The 20,643-nt window shown below is 36.9% G+C and overlaps 1 protein-coding gene and 1 pseudogene across 1 annotated transcript; one reads left to right on the top strand and one right to left on the bottom strand.

Moving 5' to 3' along the window:
- The first annotated feature begins 2,732 nt into the window (after positions 1–2,732).
- On the top strand, positions 2,733–5,671 carry LOC145773833 (centrosomal protein of 120 kDa pseudogene; annotated as a pseudogene).
- Positions 5,672–8,951: 3,280 nt separating this feature from the next.
- Positions 8,952–12,178, bottom strand: LOC145774725 (radial spoke head protein 3 homolog). The gene has a single exon (XM_082586023.1). It carries the CDS (start codon positions 12,072–12,074, stop codon positions 11,031–11,033), a length of 1,044 nt encoding a protein of 347 aa, XP_082442149.1. The 5' UTR covers positions 12,075–12,178; the 3' UTR covers positions 8,952–11,030.
- Between the last annotated feature and the right edge of the window lie 8,465 nt (positions 12,179–20,643).

The following is a 20,643-nucleotide window of genomic DNA, read 5'->3' as shown; positions in this document are numbered from 1 at the left end:
ACTTTCTCAGTTTCATCATTTACCAACTTCAGCCACTTGTTGAAATGTTGCAAGCTCAGGATTCAGTTTACAACTGCTGGACTTGTTGGAGATGGACTGAAAAGTTAAAGTACTAAAGTATTCCCTGTACTCTTAAAAAAAATAGCCTAATTTTGCTGGAAAGCTATGGAACTGCTAAAAATAAATTGTTTCAAGCAAAGTTACCAGAGAATTTTCATACTTTTCGCAGGATTGCTGTTAAAAACTCATTGCAACCTTTCTTTCACAATGAATTTTTTTTCAAAACCCAGTCACATCAAGACTATAAGCTCGTATCTTAAAACTTAAAACTTTACTGATTCAAAGCATTTTATTTGAAAAATTCTTTGTTTTTATTTGTGCTGTATCAAAGGAAAGCTACAAAACTGGCAACACTTTAACTTCCGCAATTAGGGAATTACCCTATTATCGAAAAAAAATCGATGTTTCCCGTTGGCAGCGAAATTTTGTGTAAGAACAATTGTATCCAGATTGCAGTGTCAAATTTGCTGACTGCGGAAAGTTGTCATCAAAAATGCAGTTGACCTTCAATAAGAACATTATTATCACTTTGAAAGAGAAGTATGAACGTTTACATAATAAATTAATAAAGTCTGGGCCTAACTTAATTTTCTTTACAATAGATTTTGCATAAGTATGATATACATAAACTTTAGAGGAGAGTCAAAAGGAATGAATTAGCTGAACTGGTACTAACCATGAGAAAAACACAACAAAAGTCATAAAAATATTCTGCAACATTGCAAAAACGTAACAACAAGTAGTTTAATTGTGATCTCACATGATCAAAAATTGTTGAATAATTTTTCTTTGGTGATACCAGTACCGGTAATGTTTAATTGAGTAAACATTCATTTTGTATAGACTGTCAGAAAAAATTTCAGTTTTTGTTTTGTGACACGTCATGCAAAGCTGTAGCTGTTCCACCAATGAATATTTTTTTGGGGGGTAGGGGAGGGGGAGGAGTTTCCTTTGAGTTATCATTGTCTTCACAGTAAGTGCATTCTCACACAAAAGTCTTTTAACTGCTTGTTTGTTTCTGTGACAGTCTTTTTGTTAATCATCTGTGCATTTTTCTCTGAGTAAGCTGCTTAACAAAACTAATTGTAGAAGAATACTAATAAAAATTTACTTTACAACAGTAGGGTGCAAAACAGGATCAATTAAAAGTCTCCATAATTGGCGATTTTTCAGCCAACTGTCGCAGTACTTCCAGGCTGTGCTCTGCAAGTAATCGAACCTTTTGCATGAAAGTTTGTGGTGGTCTTCTTTGGTTTCTTTTGCCTTGGATCTAATTTGATTGTAGCAGAGTTTCAATATAAACCAAGTTAATTGGATGTCGTATTCTATGTCTCAACTAGAGAAGTTGACGTTTGTTGAAGCAGGGGAGTTTCTCCTACAACACCATATAGCAAGTCATAGCAAATCTATGTTCAGTCCATAAAATTTTGAAAATTCTTGATAATTGTGTGTGGAATGTGTTAATGGTATTTTGGAATTTAATGTTGCTTTCCTTGTTTCACAAGCATATGTAAAAACGGGAAAAACAAGCATAAAAACGTAAATCTTGCATTTGACAAGTTTCTGCAATTTTTTAACTGACTGACTGCAGTTACTGACTGAAACATTCATTTAAATTAATTGATTCAAATTTTTCTATCAAGTAGAAGCGAAATGAGTAATGCAAAATGATAAGTTAGCTGAGGATGACGAGAAATTGACTTGTACATAAAACTTAGCAGTGTGGTTTATGACTTTCAAAAACTGATGACTTAGCCAAAGACAACTTGAGAAAAATTTGCTGTTTCAGTACGATAGATAGTAGATAGCCTGCCATCGTTTGGTTTAGTTACTTAGTTAGGACTTTTTCTTCATCATGTATATAAGCTTTGTGCCAAGAAATAGAGTTTTGTATTATGAAATATAAAGTATATATGTATAATATAGATACAAATTTTGTTAGTACAGTAAAATTCGCCTATAGTGACACCTGAAGGGACGGCGGAAAAAGTGTCACTATAGACGAATGATGACGTCGTTGATAACTTCACTTGTGCAGTATCTGCGCATGCGTATCCCATGTTAGTTTAATTCAAACCCAGTCAGTAAATCAATCCTTTATGGTTCAACCTCTGCATACGTTAAATCAATGTAAAAAGATGGATTTGCTGGCTGGGAATTGGCGAATGCTGATAAGGACAAAATATGATTCCAACTTAAACTGGAAATACACCGTAAAGTGTCCTTATACGGAAATTTTTGAGCCCAAGGGACAGAAATGTGGTGTCACTGTAAGCAAAGTGTTCTTATACACGAAGTCACTATAGGCGAAGTCATTTCTATGCAAAACATATGGTTTGCAAACGGGACTTTGCAACAGGTGTCATTATAGGCGAAATGTCACTATAGCCAAAGTCACTATAGGCGAATTCTACTGTATGATATGTATACTATGACTACCTTAATTCTTTCACATAAATAATTGTTTTGTTGAGAAGTTTTAGTGAAAATCAATCAGTTTACATCAGAGGGTAGTCTGTAAGTTTATCTAAGTCATCATGTTTTACTGAATCTATTATGATAATGAATTAGCCAAATTGCATTGTACAAAAACTATTATTATACCTATTAAATCAGATGCATGATTTTCTTAGAGTTTTGCAATTGAAGTGAAAATGTTATAAAACATTGAAATGCAGAAGGATGCATATCTTGTTGTTATATCTGTATTGGAAGGTTGTAATTTTCCGTTACGACCCAAACACCAGCTAATTATAGAATGCAAATTTGATGGTGAACTTCTAGCTACTGATCCAACTGGCCATGTTGAAAAACCACATTTTACAACAGAGCTTGCCTGGGAAATGGAGCGTAAATCATTACACCAGCATAAAATGCAACGTACTCCTCTTAAACTTGAATGCTATGCTGTGAATACTGACACAATGCTTCGTGAAAACATTGGATATATTTTGCTGGACTTAAGAGGAGCTCAACAAGGTATACACACTGCAAAATGGTACAATTTGCTCAGCAGCAAATATTCTCGCTTAAAACCAGCAATTAAAATTGCAATGATTTTAGAAGATAATGCAACTCCAACTCAAGCTTTGTTTAAAGCGAGTGATGCTCCACCTCGAGCAGTTCAAATGCCAACACTCAAAATCGAAGTTATTTTAAATGAAGAAGAAGGTTATTTCCAACTAGGTCCTAATAAATCATCATGCGAGCTGTTTGTGCTGACCGTTACTCTTGGCTCTGCTTTCAACTTAGAGCAATTGATCAGTGGTGATGAACCACTGCCAAGCATTATTCAAGGATTTTTCTTTTGTTACTCCTTATTTGGGAGTAATATAATAAACGATTCCTTTGACAACTTGATTTGTCCTGATATAATTCCAGAACGAGCATCAATAAAAATTCACAGCACGTTGGATTCAATAAAAGCTTATTTTATGCAAAATCCTGAATTTAAAGTTCATCTCTGTTGTGGAGAACAAGTGCTTGGAGTAGCCACGATTCATGTTTTGCCTTTAATCAGCAAGAAACACCTGAGTACAATTAATACAGAGCCTGCTGTATTGGAAGGTTCATACACACTAAGCACACCAAGGAAAGCTATTCAATTAAAAACAGCTAAATCATGTGTAACTGTTTGTTTGACACTTACAAAAGAGTCAATTGGAAAGAAGCCTGCTTATGCTGATACTTCACTTCACACATCACCTCAAACTGCCCCTCCAAAATCCGTTCCAAACCATGATAGTAATGGCAACTGCATTTTTGCTGAAGATCAACTGAACACCACTCTTAATGTTGTTACCAATGAAAAGCAATGTGTGAAACCAACAAAATCTGAAATGGAAAAAGCATATGATGCAGAAAAAGTTCAACAAATTTCATCATCCACTGGGACTAGTTTATCCACAAAATCTAGTCTATCCATTGAAACTAGCACATCTTATGAGTCCAGGGATACAGCAATGGTATCAACAGTGAATTTGAATAAAAAAAAGTTAATCATTACCACCAAAGATACTTGCAGCAACACTTCTTCTATGCAGCATTTCAGGTTTATTCTTGATATTCTTGCTGTCAGTACATTTGAATTACCCTTTCCTGCCAGCATTTTCATACAATACTGTTATCCGTTTTTTGGGAATTTTTCTTCAGTTTCTACTAATCCAATCGAAATGCATAGTTTTTCAACAGCAAGAGTTGAAAGTTCCAAATGGGCTTTTGAGTTTGTTTGTTCCCATCATTCTCTGGTTGAGACATTTACACGTTTTCCCATCACATTAGAAGTGTGTTGCAAACAACAGGAATCAGAAAACATGTTTTTAGGAAATGCCCAACTTGTTCTCACCAAATTGCTTGAAGCCAATAAAATTATGTTTCATTTCTCTGAAAACCAGAAAGAAAAAAATGGATTTCGTCAAACATGTCATGGCAGTATCCCTGTTCTTTGTTCATCCAGTTCAACAAAAGTTGCTCAGTTACGTATTGTTACGATACTTGAAGACATGGGTGCTGCTGATGACCAGAAAATAATTTGTTTACCTCAAAAAAACAAAGTTGAGTCTCATTCTTCCAATAAAATATCTCGAAAGCAGAAAGGTGTAAAATACACCAATCAGCGAAACACAGCAATTGAATTAGAACTATGGCAATCACAGGAAAAAGAAAACTTCACTCAAAAACTCAAAGAAATGGAAGTTCAACATTTAAAGCATTTAGGAGAAGAATTTTCCAAGAGAGACAAAGAAAGGGAGGCAGTGGTTGCAAAGCAAGTTTCTGATTACCAAGCCCTCGAGAAACAGCTTTCACAAACTATCAGTGGTTTGGAACAGCATGAACAGCAAGTTTCTGCTGCAGAAGAGGAAGTCTGTCGACTTCGGCAGAATACCATATGTGAAAAAGAACGAATTTTAAACGAGGTTGAAGAAGCTTCAAGGAGAATGAAAGAGGACTGTGTTCACCAAGTTCAACTTGAAAAACAAAAGAGGGTGTTACTTGAGGAACATAACAAAAAACTAGTCAAACAAGTCCAAGAAATGGAACAGAAGTGCTCTGGCATGCTTAAAGAGTTGTATAGTTTGAAAAATGAACGAGGTTCTGGACCTGAAGTGCGGCTGCAAGAAGAATTAAACATCACAAAATTAGAAATATCTGAAGCAGAGCGTAAAATAGAAGCAACTAACAAATCTAAGTTGCACTACAAGCAGCAGTGGGGAAGAACGCTAAAAGAACTGGCTATGATGAAGATAAGGACTCAAGATCAAGCATTAGCTGTTTTAAAGCAGCAACAAGAAGAGATAGAAGCCATTAAACTGCATCGTCTTGCTACCCATGAAAAATCAGTCACTGTAGATGATCAGGATATCTTAAACCAGATCCAAAAGGATATTAATATTATCAAACAAAGAAAATGCTTCAATAAAATATCCTCAATTGCAATAGAATCTAGTGAGGAAAATCCAATTGACAATTTTTCTGTTAACAAAAGAGTTTCCCGTTTATAGAAGAAAAAGCCACACTCTTGCGCACAGGAGTATATTCACAAAATGACAGGATAATTTCCGAATTAGATCGTCAAATTAATGATGAGATGAGGCAGCAAAGTGTTAATTAGCGTGATACGATGTTTGGTTTCATATTTTGGCAGCTGTTAACACTTTCTCAAAAGTGTTAGCACACAACATTTCTGTACATCAATCATTTCGTGTTTGGTGCTATGCAGGTGGTGGACTGGTGGTGTGATTCAAATGTTTTTACAGCAGGTTCTTTCAGTAGCAAGATGTCGTATCAACCTGATATCACGTACAGGCCTCTAAGCTTCTATATTTTTTCCAGCCATCAAGCATGGCCTACCAGAGCTTCTGAGGTAGCAAACGATTCAACGTCTACATACTAATTTGCTGACTGGGTTTTTGTAATCCGCAGGTAATCAAAGTTTGCATGGGCTCTTTTTTGCATACGCAATTCACACTTCGGCAATTGCTGACGCCAAATTAGAAGGCTGAAGCCGGTGATCAAACATGGCCTACCGGCTATCTGTGTGGTAGTTTCAGAGGCCATTTAACTATTTCTCGGTGGCCATGGCTGCCGGGAACTTATAGGCCTGCACATAGGCTTGAAGCCAAAATGATTGTTAAAAACTGCTTTTGTACTTGCAGATAAAAATATTATTAAAATTACTGAAACCAGCGATCATAATCATACAATAAAGATCCCAAAATGTAGAAACTAAAGATATGTTCTGCAAAAGTTTCAAAAACTAGGCTGTTTTCATTTGCAAATGTCTATTATATCAGAACTGACGATGCACTAGCAAGTGCGAAATATATTTTCTGTTACATCTACTGACAACTGATCCCTGTTACCTTAGCAATTGAGGTTTTAGCAAATGTCTATTAATTCGATTTTTTTTCAAGAATATTTACTAGAGTGGATTTTTCTGGGGAGATATTTACCTTCATTAATAATTTTATTATCTTGTGAAGCTTACCCTGTAGCCTAGTCACTGGAAGAATGAAAAAAATATTGCACAATTAAATGTTTGATTAACCGTCTAATTCTATATTTAAAGTTTCCCTGTTTGTTATTTTATGCACTTGAAAGATAAATTTAGTTACAGTGACACATATAACTTCAGAACCTATGTGGATTTAATTCCAGGTCTTGCTATTGTTTAACAAGACATGTAATTTTGCTTCGAAAAACAGTTAAAACAATTATCACTGCCTTCTGCAATACTGTTATCGTCCTAGATTGAATAAACAATAGTCATAAATTGTTTTCTATAACTACAATTACTATACATACAAGCGATTATTATGTTTTCTTGCCATTGTTAAAGAAACTCTCAGGTATAGTCACTGAACTGACACACTGTATGGTTTTCACTGTGAGTGATTTGTACATCATAATAGCAAAAAGTTTCTGGAACTAGCCTGCCAACATGTGACTCTCACTCATGATTGTAGACTTTATTGTAATTGTATATATTTATTTTCTGTTTTTTTTTTTCAGTTCTGTTATCACTTTTTCATATTTCTTTAAATATGAATCGATGTACCCAATATTGTGAAAGCAATATTCATGACAGTCATACAAAATTTTTGTGCAATTAAATATTTATTGCTTTGTAAAGTTAGTGTGTTTCATTCTACAGTATTTTTAAAGTGGGACTCATGAATGATACCATATAGTTTTGTCCCGTAGTTCAAAAGCTAGTGACACTGTGTTTTGGAAGACATAGAGGTTTAAGGTGAAATTTTATTTTGTAGCTTGCCTTGTCGTTTACTGTGTCTTATCTATTCTGATCCATGTAGAATTATTGAGATGAATGTTAATTTCAGTTTAGATTGACTGAGTAGGAGTGAAGGAGATGGTGAAAATGGTACGAATCGGCGATCTTGATATATTGTGGTTATTGTTGTTATATTTTAAGTTACTTAGCATTTCTTTTTGTTATTTTAGTTTAATTATAATTGTTCTTTAATGTAAACCACAAAACTGAGATTCATCTTCATGAGCAACATTCCCTGAAACTGATAGATTGCGTTTACCACTTCTTGTGTGGGTTGTTTTTTAATATGTGCATTTTTATTCCTGTATCTTCACAAATTGTTCAGATAGTATGAATTGCAGTGCTACAACTTCTACAGTATTATATAAGAAATATATATGATCTTGACTGTGATACCGAAATCGATTTATGATTAAAAAAGGAGGTTGGTAAACTGGTTGTTGCGTTGAGTAATAAGGCTTATACTAAAGATACGAGACAGTCAACCGCTTCAAGTGGACAGTTTGCTTGGTTGGTTAAAAAAACAGAAAGGTTTTATTAGTCAGTATTCATAAGATTAAACTTATGAAAACTTTAGAAGCATTATGGTGCATGAAATGTCAGTGGTGGGATGCAAAGCAATATTTTCTGTAGTTACAATCTTATGATGAGGGGATCTCTTGTTTTCAAACGATGTATATTTTGTGGAGACACTGCTTTAATGCATTTTGTCAATTTAACAGAATGTTACTATGAGCTACACATTATTTATCATTTTGCCAAATAGAATGTGTGTACTGTTGTATACACATTTTGGCAATTTCACCATCACTAAAAAAAAGTTTTAAGAAGTATGTCAAGATTAATCTATTCTATAACAATAGTGTATGCATGTTGTCATCTTACATGGTTATTGCAAAACCCACCATTTTCGTTAAAACTAGAAAGAATGAATTATATACATTCGACTGTAGTTAAATGTGCACGGCACAATTCAGTACAATGTGTTTTTGAGGCTTTAATTTTAGTTTTGAATAAATCTTTCATTGATATGTACCGTACTGTAGTCCTTACTTTAACCAATCTGATTATAACATATTCATGGTTTCCCAGACAGCTGTATATTCTACTTCTTTGATTAAAATTATAATGTAGTGTTAAGCAAATGAGTGGTTATCATTGTAATATATTTTGTGAAAGTGCTAATTTACTTGCTGGTGTGGTGTCGCCTATTACACATTTGAATAAGGCAAAGGTATTTATGTCTATGCTGCTTTTTTAAACTGTCCAGGCTGCAATAGTAGCTTTGTCAATTGAGAGGGGATTGACTGCCGTGATTTTCATAGTGCATATTTTGAAAAAACAGTTCATCCTTCAATGAATCTTCACCATTTTCAAGCAAACAACTTGCAACTAAGTTTATTTAATTTTGTAATTTGCACGGTTAGCCAAGTAGTTGGAAACTCTAATCTGCTCTTCCAAGTTTTTGCTAAACATGTTAACTGTCAGGATCTCAGCAAACATTAACTAGCCTACCAAAAGATTTTTCATGCAAAATATTAACCTTATGTCAATAATGCATTCACAAGTTGTGAAGTTAACTTAAATTCAATCACACAAATACATCCAACATATTTAATTTTATTCTGTATATATAATATATAATAATAAAAACAATTAACAGAAAGTTATAATCGGTAAGCGAAATCATGCAATATAACGCAAACAGTATATACAGTAGAATTCGCCTACAACGGCTTCGTTTATAACGTCAATTCGCTTATTACGTCACATTTTGCTCGGTCCCGGCAGAATTCCTATCTTTTACGTATATTATATACATTGTAGTTCGGCTACAACAGTATTGCCTATAACGTCAATTCGCATGTAACAGCACCCTTTATTGGTCCCCAGACGTCTTTTGTTCGTTTATAACATCACTTTAAGCCATCACCTTCACCACGAATAGTCAGTCTTTTAATCCAGTTAGCGCTGCTGCTTGCAAATTGTCTTCCCTTTATTTTGCTACGTCGTTCGCAGCAGGGACTTTAATTACCTGAATTAACTTTTTTCCCGCGTGAAAAACTATCACATGTAAAAAGCAGCTCTACAGCTGACCTTTAAACAACTCAAAGCAACAGTTGTACGTGCAGTACTGTATAAACTAGAAGCCGCAGTTTTTGCTAATAAACAATGAATTTCTCTAAACTGTATGTAACGAGCTGTATTGTGCAAATTTTCTATAGGTTACTTTTCGCTGTAGGTTTTTTTTTAAAACAATTTCTTGTTTACTGTATTTTCTGGGTGACTTTTGTCAGTTTGGTGGTACACAGTAAACCTGACTGGATTATACACCTCTTTCTTTAATCAAAAAACAGTTTTGGAATAGTTTGCGGTAATTCGTCTATAACGTCAATTCGGCTATAACGCCAGTTTTTGCAATCCCCTAGAGGTGCCGTTATAGGCGAATTCTACTGTAGTTACATATCTTGCACAACAGTACATGTTTATTTACTGCTTGCAAAGTTTTCACAAGTAGGGCTAGAAGAGGACAACAATGATAAACCACCTCATAAATTATTATAACTACCGTACAGTACTTACATTGAGGGGCTGGTGAAATATCACATAATACCATTTTTATGGTTTACCTTACCCCTGATAAACATATGATGCTTCTGGCAAACTGATCTCAAGGAAGCTACAAGACATTGAACAGCAGTTTTATTGCAATTAACAAGTTATGAACTAATCTTTTACATTCACGTTTTGGCACTTGCTTGTAACAACCAAACCTACTAAATAGTTAATACTTTAGAAAAGTTATGACAAATAACTGGTACGGTACATCGTGAAAATAAATGATCAATATAAATTAGTATTTGGATCACAATAAGTTGGGGTTGCACCCACAAGCTTATGAGGTTTCTAAAAGTTTTTCAAATGACATTTTGTAGAACATTTGAACTCGACAACACTAGTAAGATGAAGAGTCTGTTGAAACATCAATAAACACTGAATTTCCCTCTTTTTTTACTCAATATGACAGTTTTCATCAATTCGTGGTGAGTACCCTTAGAATGATATATAATTTTTAAACAATCCCTGAACATATGTTGATAGAGGTATGGTACTGCAAGAAAAATATAAAAAAATTACACAGTATTGAATGATAAAAGTAAATAAAAACTGACGATAGAAACTTAACAAGCATTAAGCTACTGACACTAAAAATAATTGGCTTTGTGGCAGCACTATCACATATTAAATACCGTATATATATATATAGGCCTCCTTGTTATAATTCAAAACAGTATTTCATATATTTTCGCAGAATACAATGTATGAATGAACAAAAAAATTTCTCTGTTGTTGGTGGGATTAAGTATATTTAGTAGCTGCCAATTTCGGTTTGATGAACTTTGTATCCACACAACAGAAATATTAAGACCTTCTGATGATCCGTTAGGTGAAACAGGCTGTTAAGGATTCAGATAGTATCATAATAACTATATTTGATTTATATATACAATGTGATATCTTAATCTATGAAATCTTCTAAAAAGGTGCTCAAAGCATATCAACATTTCATAAGGTCTGGTAGCATACTTGTAAAATGTACCACTGCATATAGCATACATGCACTAACCAGTGGTATGGAGAACATAACTTCAACAAAAACCTGCAAGACATACAAAGATTATTTTGGCTGGTCAGCATTCATTGAATCTAAATGTGTGCTTGCAACAGGTTTTGCTGGCTGGATAAAATCATCCAATCGAGACTTCACAACTATTCGAATAATATCATCAAGAACTGTTCTTCCAAGTATGCTTTTGTCAATCCTCCTGACCACTTCTTCCATGATAAAGGGAATAAATCCTTGCTCAACATCTCTCTCCACTGGATCATAAAAATAGCCATTATCCCGTAAAGTGTTGAATACAGATGGCACCAAATCAGCAAGATAGCTTTGAGCAAAAGCACGTGCAGCAATCTTCTCTGCTGTTTCTTTCTCTTTAGCAATTATTTCTCTTTGTTGCTTCATTCGACGTTCTTTTTCTTCTTTGTGTCTTCTTTCTTGCTCTTCTAATCTTTGCATTTCAACAAGTTCAGCATTTCGAAGTTCTTCAAATTCACGTTGTTGTTGACGAAGATTAGCTAATTCTTCTTCTTCGAACACTTCAAGAAGAGATTGTTCCAATGTCTTCCCAACTAGCACTTCAAGAATAGGCTTTACTTCAATGTCAAACTCAAACAATTCACCATCTAAAATTTGTGTGGCAACATCTTTTCCTGTTTTGGCAGGTATAAACAAAGGAGAAGGAGGGCGGTCCAGAAAAGCATCCGTTTGTGCATCTACATCTGCTTCTTCAATTCTGTCACTAAGTTCTTCCAAGTACAACTCAGTTTGTACATCAACATGCTTTCTACCTTCAACAGGGTCAGGAGAACGAGTCCTGAGTTGCTCTCTAGCTCTTCTTTTCGCAATAGCACGTCTTCGAATTTCCTGTTGTCGTTGAATTTCTATGGGGTCTGGCTGAGAACTTACAGGCAAAGTATTTTGGGCGTACGTATTCCCTCTAATAATTCTTCTGTCATACATGATATTTCCATATGGAATAGGTCCTTCAGGCTCCTCCTCATATTGAAATCTGTATTTTGAATGACCTTGAACAGCTCTGGGTTTACTCTGAAAAGAGTATGTCCCAGCTTCATGCTGTTGCGGAATAACAGCTTGCATACTGATGCTAACGATTTACCGTTTGAACTGCAGCAGCTTTTAATTGCAGCGCATAAACTTATACTTGGTTCCAATATATTTGATTAGGCTGGACCACAAATAAAAAAAACTTGCCAATAAGTGCGGTGCAAGTATATGATGTGTTTGCCTTTCTGCTGTAACCATGACAGCATTCCTTTGACTTAGCATTTTTTTAAATTTCTGTGGGAATAATTTGTGCTGAAAACTTGGGCTGGCTAGTCAGTTCATTTTATTGCATTTTAATGTATTTTATATGAGTTAAATGATCAAGTTTGGTTGTTTATTACTTATTTTTATATGGTGCGTTGAAATGTGGTTATAAAATTGTATTATAATTTTAATTTTGGCAGCTTTGCACAGTCCTTGGTAACAACCTTGTAGTAAGTGATTAGATTATCAACCGAGCGAAACGTGATTTAACTGAGTTCAGTTTGTTTTTATTGTTGATGTTCACAACAAAAAGAAATATATGCCAAACATAGCAGAGGTCTAAAAAAGGGAGAAGCGACAAAACGGGAACGTAGAACGTATAGCATGCTTGACACGGTATCATGTTGATACCAAAGCTGGACAGTCAGTTTAAAATATGAATATGATTGATTGATTGATTGAATCTTTATCCTCGGACTGGGAAAGTTTCTTGCAGAGCTTAATCCTGGCAGTTTCGCATACTTGTAGAGGCTTTGAATCACTGACGCAGGCCCGGTCACCGAGATTGACAGAGTGAAGTTTCCGATTGTTGAAGTCTTGTTGCCGGGGTAATATTCCATCCATTAGATGCCGCTGAATGGAGAGCAGTCCTTAACGTGCGTTGCTCAAGCGCACCGACTAACGAATAAAGCTGTCGTGTAGACTTTGTCGTCATAGCCTCGTGATTGACTACTATGGCTAAATTAATAGTTTTGAATTGTATGATAGGCTACTTCATGTATTTGTTTTGTTTAACATTTTCACTGAACACCTGAAAAAATCAAGGCAATAATTTTTTTGCTAATATCCTATCCAACTTTTGTTTCAGGATAGTTTGATTTATACTTCAGAGTTTCGACTGGTCTGCATGCCCCTTAAAAACTTTCACAAACTTGCTATGCCTATTGTTTACGTCAGGTTATTTGTTAGATTACATCCGATGTCAGTTTCGGAAGTGGAACCAGTGGCCTTGAGTTTAGGACCCTGGATGATTTTAGGGGCCTGTAAACTTTCCAAGACGCCCAGGAACTTGAACTGTGTTCTTTTTTTTTTGGAAATATAGTAAATAAAAGCAATGGCGAGTGGATAGCGCGTTGGGCTCACAGTCGAAAGCCTGCATGTTCGACTCCAGCCACCCGCACTTGCTGTTGTTTCTCTGGGCAAGAAACTTAACGATAATTGCCTCTACCCAGTGATCGATTTCGAGTAATGGGTAGTACCAAATTAAAGTCATAAGTAGAGTAGACAACCGGAAACAGACATTGCAGTCGGCTGCAGCGTGGGTCAGGTGTACGTCGGAAGGCGTACACCGATGCATAGCGCTCAAGTCCGCTTTCCCGCAATGCAGGATAAAGATAAACAAACAAACAAAACAAAGACGTGTTTTAATTTGGAGTCCGAGGATCACTTTGCTACCGGGCCTAAATTATCCTCTCAACGGAATAGGAGGCATGACAATTATAGACGTAAAGTAAAAAGCGTCGAGTGATACAACGATAGGTCATTTGAATTTTGCATGTTGTGATGTGAGTAGGTTACTGTGAAGGCCACGGGCGTAGCCAGCACAAAATTTTGGGGGGTGGGAGGAGGCAAAGAGGCTAAGTATTATTTGCGCATGTTAGTGAGCCCGACAACAAGTCGACGAAAGCGAAGTAGGCAACCCAGCGGGAGGCTCTCCAGAAAATTAAAAAATAAATAAGCCTACCTTTAAAATAGCACATTTTGAGAGTAGGCCTACGCTACTTTCAACCGAACTTTGTTAGGCCTACATGATGCTGAAACAAACTGTAAATTTTTTATTTAAAATCTGTTGAGGAAGCAATTTCCTCCTTTGCCCCTGCATCTCTGGTGTATGCTTTTAACCTTGAATTGTTACACATCATCGTATTAGGGAACGTTCAAATATTATGTAACGCTTTTTTTCCGAATTTTTGACCCCCCCCCCTCCCCCATGTAACGCCAACGTAACACTTTTTTCAATCCTCCCCTCTCCCATGTAACGCTTTTTCACTACGAATTCAGCACAAAAAACTACCATTCCGTACTCGAAAGCGTTACGTAACGTTTTGCTTGAACCCCCTCCCCCCGATGTGACGCTAACGTAACGCTTTGCATAACCCCCCCCTCCCCTTCGAAGGCGTTACGTAATTTTTGAACGTTTCCTTAGTAGGCAGCTGAATTCAACGTTTTAGTCTCATTTATGATATAAGTTATTAACCTTATGATTAAGGTGTTGCGACCGTGCCATATTTTAAACTGATTGTCCTGCTTTGGTATCATGCACGCTATAACGTCCGCGTTTTGTCGCTTCTACCGTATTCTGGAGCTCTGTCATGTCTGTCAACTCATATAAGGCAAACCGGGGCCTGTTGTCACAAGGGGCGTGTTGTCACAGCAATTTTTTTTGTACTTACACTGACTGCTTCGAGTCTACATTTGTAGCACGTGCTTCGTTAAGAGTCAACTTCATTTTGAGGTTAGCAAAGTCAAGAAAAGACAGCAAGTTTAGCTTAAATTAAATTATTATCAAAAATTTGGTCATCGATGTAAATTTCACTAACTTTTCAAAATTGTGTGACGCTTTCGTAAGAATAGACTAGTCTGACCGCAAGTATGAAATCAGTTTTATAGCTTATTATGTTAGGAGTTTAGCTCACACTTTAGAAGTTAATAGCGTGCCTTTTCTAGCCGCCATTAAAACTTTTGTCTGACTGCGTACGCGGGGGGCAAGTTGTCACAGCTGTGACAACACGCCCCGACGTACAAATTTAATGCAAGAATATTAATAAATTTCATTCAACATTCCAAACAATTTCAAAAACTGTGGACTTCACCCCCATCAACACAAGGCTTTTCTTTGAATTCTGTTCAATTTACGGATTTTTCTATTAACTTTATAGTGAAAACATAACGCCAAAGTGCTAAAGAGTACATTTTAGGATTTCAAACCGTAAATATTTAACATAGGCTAATTTTTAGAAGGCCCTTTTTACTAGAATTTGGGCGGGGGCCCCAAATGGACTTGATACGGCACTGGTTAGCAGGTTTTAAGTTACTGCACACGTGCAAAAGAACAGTTGCAATTTTTTCTTTTACAAACATTTGATTTTCTTGAAATCCTTTTGCGGTTAAAAAGTTTAACTAGTTGCAAAAGGAAGTGTAAGTGGACAGCGTACGAATGATATACCTAAATCACTTGCATTGTATATAGCAAAAGCACAAATCGAAAAAACCGAAACCTGTGACAACACGTCCCGGTTTGCCTTATTATTTTTTCTCGTTGTGATGGTCAGAAATAAAAACAATCTGAACTGAACTGATTTTAGTCTCATTGTGCCACAGCCTAGGCTATTTCAGAGACAAAGATGCTTCAAACGGTACAAATATAAATCAACTAAAGACCAATGATAGCCCAATATTTTGGCAAAATTTCAGTCAAGTGAAATTAAATTTGATAAATTTTTCACTTCCTAAATATTCCAAATCATCCCATTGATGAGGTGAGTTGGAACATATAGCTTACTGGAGCGAGTTAAAACACAACTTTATTGGGTTCAATCGTGCATTTTTGCTAAAACTTATATCTTTAACTTCTTTTTTGGTTTTGAATCTTTATCTTCGGACTGACAAAGCCTTGACAGGTTAGGCCAGGGCTTCCCAAACTTTTTTACTCTTGACCCCTTTCAATCTCCTAACATTTTTCGCGACACTTCACGGTTAAAATGATAAACAGTGCGAAATATAGCCTACATTTGTGATATTGATGGAAAGGTTTTCAAATGAAAACTTAAAACAAGCTAACGGTAGGCTACTCAATGACTGTTACTTTACAGTTTACACGCAGCCTACTGAAAACAAAACAAAGAACCAAATACATTTACTCAGATGGATGTGAGTGTGATGGATGTGACCGTTTTTTGCTACAAAGCAAGTTCAGCCGTGGCATGTTGGTTCCAAGGCGGTTTCAACGTTGCTTAGTTTTGATGGTGTTTGTTCATCAACGTTGAAAACGCTGACTCGCACAAATTGTCGTCGTAGGCTCCAGCTCGTGTCCGAGCATTGGTTTTATTCTCCAGTTAGATGTGGCTTTGGAGGCCTAGTCTATAGTGGAAAAAACATGAGCAAAAGTTACATTGTATGGAGAGTTGGGAAAGCCGATGTTTTAGCTTTTTTTATTTTTTCTGAGGCTTTTGTATCTTTTTTTTTTCGAAAAAATTCCGTGCCTTCCCTCGTTCTCTTCCTCCAGATTGACCTATCACTTGCAAGTTGTTCCCACGATTTTAGATCAATGTTTGCTGGGTTGGGAGAGACTTTACCTGATCTTTGTAATTGCGTCGTTGCTGAGACGATCCTCGGAACGAGTGCCCAACGTTTGCCTCAGTTTCCTCTGCTGGAAATTTTCAAGACAAATACGTCAAAAAAAAAAACAACATGAGTGCGTTTAGGCCTACTGCTGAATCAGGTAATGATAGATATTCCGCTTTAACGTTAAGCCAAAAAGTGTGAAGGTGCTTTGCATAAAATTTGTAAATTTCCACAAATTTTAAATTTGTCAGAAAATAGATTAGTAGGTAAGATCTTCCTGAGAGAAGTGCTCGGTAGGCTAAATAGCTGCTTTGTTTTTGAGTTGCAAATAGGTTTTGAATTCAATATAGGCTAGGCTAATTTGGTACCGTAGCCTGTTGTTCAATTCTGGATAAAAAGACTTCTGAAACTGTTTCAACAGATTTGACAAACGTTTAATAAACTTAACCAAAGGCTTAATAACGTTTGATTTCACGTCATTGTTAACCAAAATTTTTCAGTAAATAAGAACATTTCAAATGAACCATTTTTCAACTTTTTGTTTCCAGATGTTGTGTTGATGAATTAGGCTTTAATTTTAGATTTCAATTTAAAAACATAGATGTTTCTCTGTGGAGGGACAAGTTAAGTTAATTCGTTCAGTTTTTTAAGCAAATCTGATAAATGGCATAATTTCAAGAACCAGATGTCCTTGCGAAAATGATGTGCAAAGTCTGCATTTTTTTTGTTAGAAAAATTACGATTTCAATTTTCAACACGAATAATCTTTCTAGCTTCAACTTTTAAAAGCCATCTTACTTCACATTGCAATAAAAGGGTTTTGAATTCCGTTTTACCACATCAATTTGCGAACATACGCGTAGGCTACTGAGTGCGCGACTCTCAATACAGTTAATAACTTGCACAGAAATGTTAATATTCAGTTGCCTACTGTGTAAAATTGGTACACTCTCTGCGACCCCTGAAGTTCGTTACGCGACCCATTGCGGGGTCGCGACCCATTGCGGGGTCGCAACCCCCAGTTTGGGAAGCCCTGGGTTAGGCTAGTCCTGGTAGTTTCGCTTACTTGTAGAGGCTCTTGACGCAAGACCGGTTACCGAGATTGACAAAGTGAAGTTTTTCAATTATTGAAGTGTTGTTGCCGGAGAATGATTTCATTCACTAGGTTCCGCTGATTGGAGAGCAGTCCTGAAATGCGCTGCTCAAGCCAACACCCCGAGAGTCGAACCAGCACCACGTGATCTTAAGGCGGGCACGTAACCACTGAGCTAACGGGGCGTAGGTTACTTGAGCCGTACAGTAGGCTATTTATACTGGCTAAAAGCAGGGATCTCTGAAGGTATTCTGAGGTCCCTGGCTAAAAGGTTAACTGTCATGGCTTACGATCACACGAAAAGTCTTTAAGAATGTATTTCTTGTAGTATATAAGCTTGGTAGCCTATGGGGGCCTGGAAAACGTTTTTTTTCTTTCAAAACACATGACATGACGTCATTTTCAAATTGTGTTGCTTTGTAGACTATAAATTCAAAAGTTGTAGGCTAATAAAAACCTCAATTTAAAATAATAAAACTTAAAATGCCACACTTTTGACTGTTATTTTCAAGCGTAAATAACCAAGAAAGTTATTCACAGTGCCATCACAACCTTTGCTACCGGTCAGGAATGGAGGAACTACGTGGGCCTGGGCCCACCTAATTTATTTTCTGGGTGGGCCTGGCCCACCCACTTTTGAAAGCCAAATTTATTTGAAAATGTAGCGAAAACGGCAAATCAGAGAAGGAGTTCCAAAAAAAAAGGTCTTCACTCATTTGATACACAGCAGTTTGATTATCTTTAAAAGCTCAATGATGAAATCCAATCTTCGAACTTTTCTGTTGAGTCCATTATTGATGTGCAGCACGTGTGTGTGTGGTTGCGTGTGACTGGTGGTGCAATCTATCAATTAATATAATTCTTCTCTATGCTTTCTATGGTTAGAACAGTGATATCATTACATATGCACGCAGTGGCGTAGGCTACGCAGGATTTTCTCAAGGGGGGGGGGGGGCATTGAGAGTAGCGTAGCCAGGAATTTTGAAAGGGGGGGTTTTGACGACCGGCGGGCGAAGCCCGACGGCGTTTTCGCTTAAGATGACACCCAGTGGCGGGGGGTCTGGGGGGCCTCCCCCAGAAAATTTTAAAAAATTACTTTGAATTTGGTGCATTCTGAGAGCATTTTCAACAAAAATGTGGGTATGAATATTCCTGTAAAATGGTGCTGTCAGGTGGCATAGCAAAAGGATAAGATCATGTTTTCTTCGGCATTTTTCGGAAATAAAGCTATAAGTCTCTATGTTTTCTTGTTGTTAATTCCTGGCTGAGATATTTGAATGTTTGGTATTGGCAAAACTCGCTCTTTTAATGCAGTTTTGTTTAAAATTAGGCAAGTTTTTTTAGACTAAAACCATCATTCCCAAGCATAAAGAAACTGAAAGCATCATTCTCAATATCGTGACGTCACACGCGTGTCAAAGTGGGGTTGTAACCCCCAAGGCCCAACCCCCCCCCCTTTGGCTATGCCACTGGCCATTGATATCCCAGACGTCTTCATGATATCCCAGTGTGGTTTTAGTTCAGACTTTATCCATTTCACTCTCACTAATCACTATAATAGGCTTACAGAACACTATGCTACATTGGCATACCTGGGGTGGGGTAGGTGGATTGGGCCATGTATTTCGTATTGGCTTAGTCTATAAAACAACATTGTTACAGTAATTGCTTTGACAGAGCAATGCAAAACATATTAAATGCATTAATCTACGTCGTTAACTACTAAAACATTTTTAAGGGGGGGGGCAGGGGGGGCGGATGCCCCCCCTGCCCTCTATTTTTCTGCAGATGGAGGGGCAGGGGAGGCAATGGTGCCCTTTTAATGTCATGTAAACTACTGCACATTTTGCAATATAACAATTTCTGCTATTCGCTTTTAGCCTAATTATAATCTTTCATTTTTGCCTCAAAATAATATTTACCGCACAAAATTTTGCAACACAGTACAGGCCTTAAAACTCGTTTTTTTTCGGCAGCCATCGTGGCCTACCGGGAGCTCCTTCTCGGCGGCCAAATCTGCGTGCTTGGAGGCCAAAATACAAAATAAACACAACGATGGCACAAGTAAATAGAATTAAACTTGCAACAATGCTAAAATGATCACTTAGCGTTGTTGAAGTCTGGGCCTGGGCGACGTCCTACAATAGAATCGTTGCACCACGCAATAATTGCTTTATCGGGATTGTAATCCAGTACTGCGGGACCATCTAACGACACTCGCACGAGTGCCTCAGTGGCTTAGCTAGGGCGGGGCGAGGGGGGCGGACCGCCCCGGGCGGCACGTCTGGGGGCGGCACTTTCAGACTACGATGTTTGATTTTGATTATAATCTGATAAAAAAAACGCATTTCATTTTCACATGCTTTTTCTTGAAGGGGCGGAAAAATCTGAATCCGACCCCGGGCGGCACATTCCCTGGCTATGTCACTGGAGTGTCTCCAATGTGGCTGATTTTAAAGGTTCGCCACCACCCTAGAATTCTTTTTAGCAACGAAAAACAACGTTCGACATGATTGTGTTGACGATGACGGCAAGGTAATAAAATAAGTATTTCAATGATGTGAAGGACATTACTAAAAGAAGCATAATTTTTGCAAAATATGATCAAAACATATTTTCCCCTCGGATGTCAACTAACCTAGTTCTTCTTTTTAACAACGAATCGACATAAAAACGACAATATTGCCAGCCCACGTAAATTAGCACTTCGGATTAAGACTTTGTTAAAATAAACGTCTTGAATTACAAACAAGACTTACAGCGCTGGTGATCGCAGATGGATATATTCCATCAATAACAAATATTCCCGCACAATGCAACAGTGGCGATTATGACGCGCTGACCTAATTTTGTGTCACTCTTTGATACTACATGTTTTCGACAGTTAATCCACAATCATTCTATTGCGAAATTAAATACTTGGCTAGAAGAGACCGGCGGCCAAACTTGGCCAGTTGAGGA

This window comes from Aplidium turbinatum, chromosome 7 (assembly GCF_918807975.1).
Source record: "Aplidium turbinatum chromosome 7, kaAplTurb1.1, whole genome shotgun sequence".
Lineage (NCBI taxonomy): Eukaryota > Metazoa > Chordata > Ascidiacea > Aplousobranchia > Polyclinidae > Aplidium > Aplidium turbinatum.
This window is presented reverse-complemented; position numbering and strand designations above follow the sequence as displayed.

Coding starts and splice junctions, on each gene's coding strand:
- LOC145774725 (XM_082586023.1), bottom strand. CDS start 12,074: ATGCAAGCTGTTATTCCGCAACAGCATGAAGCTGGGACATACTCTTTT.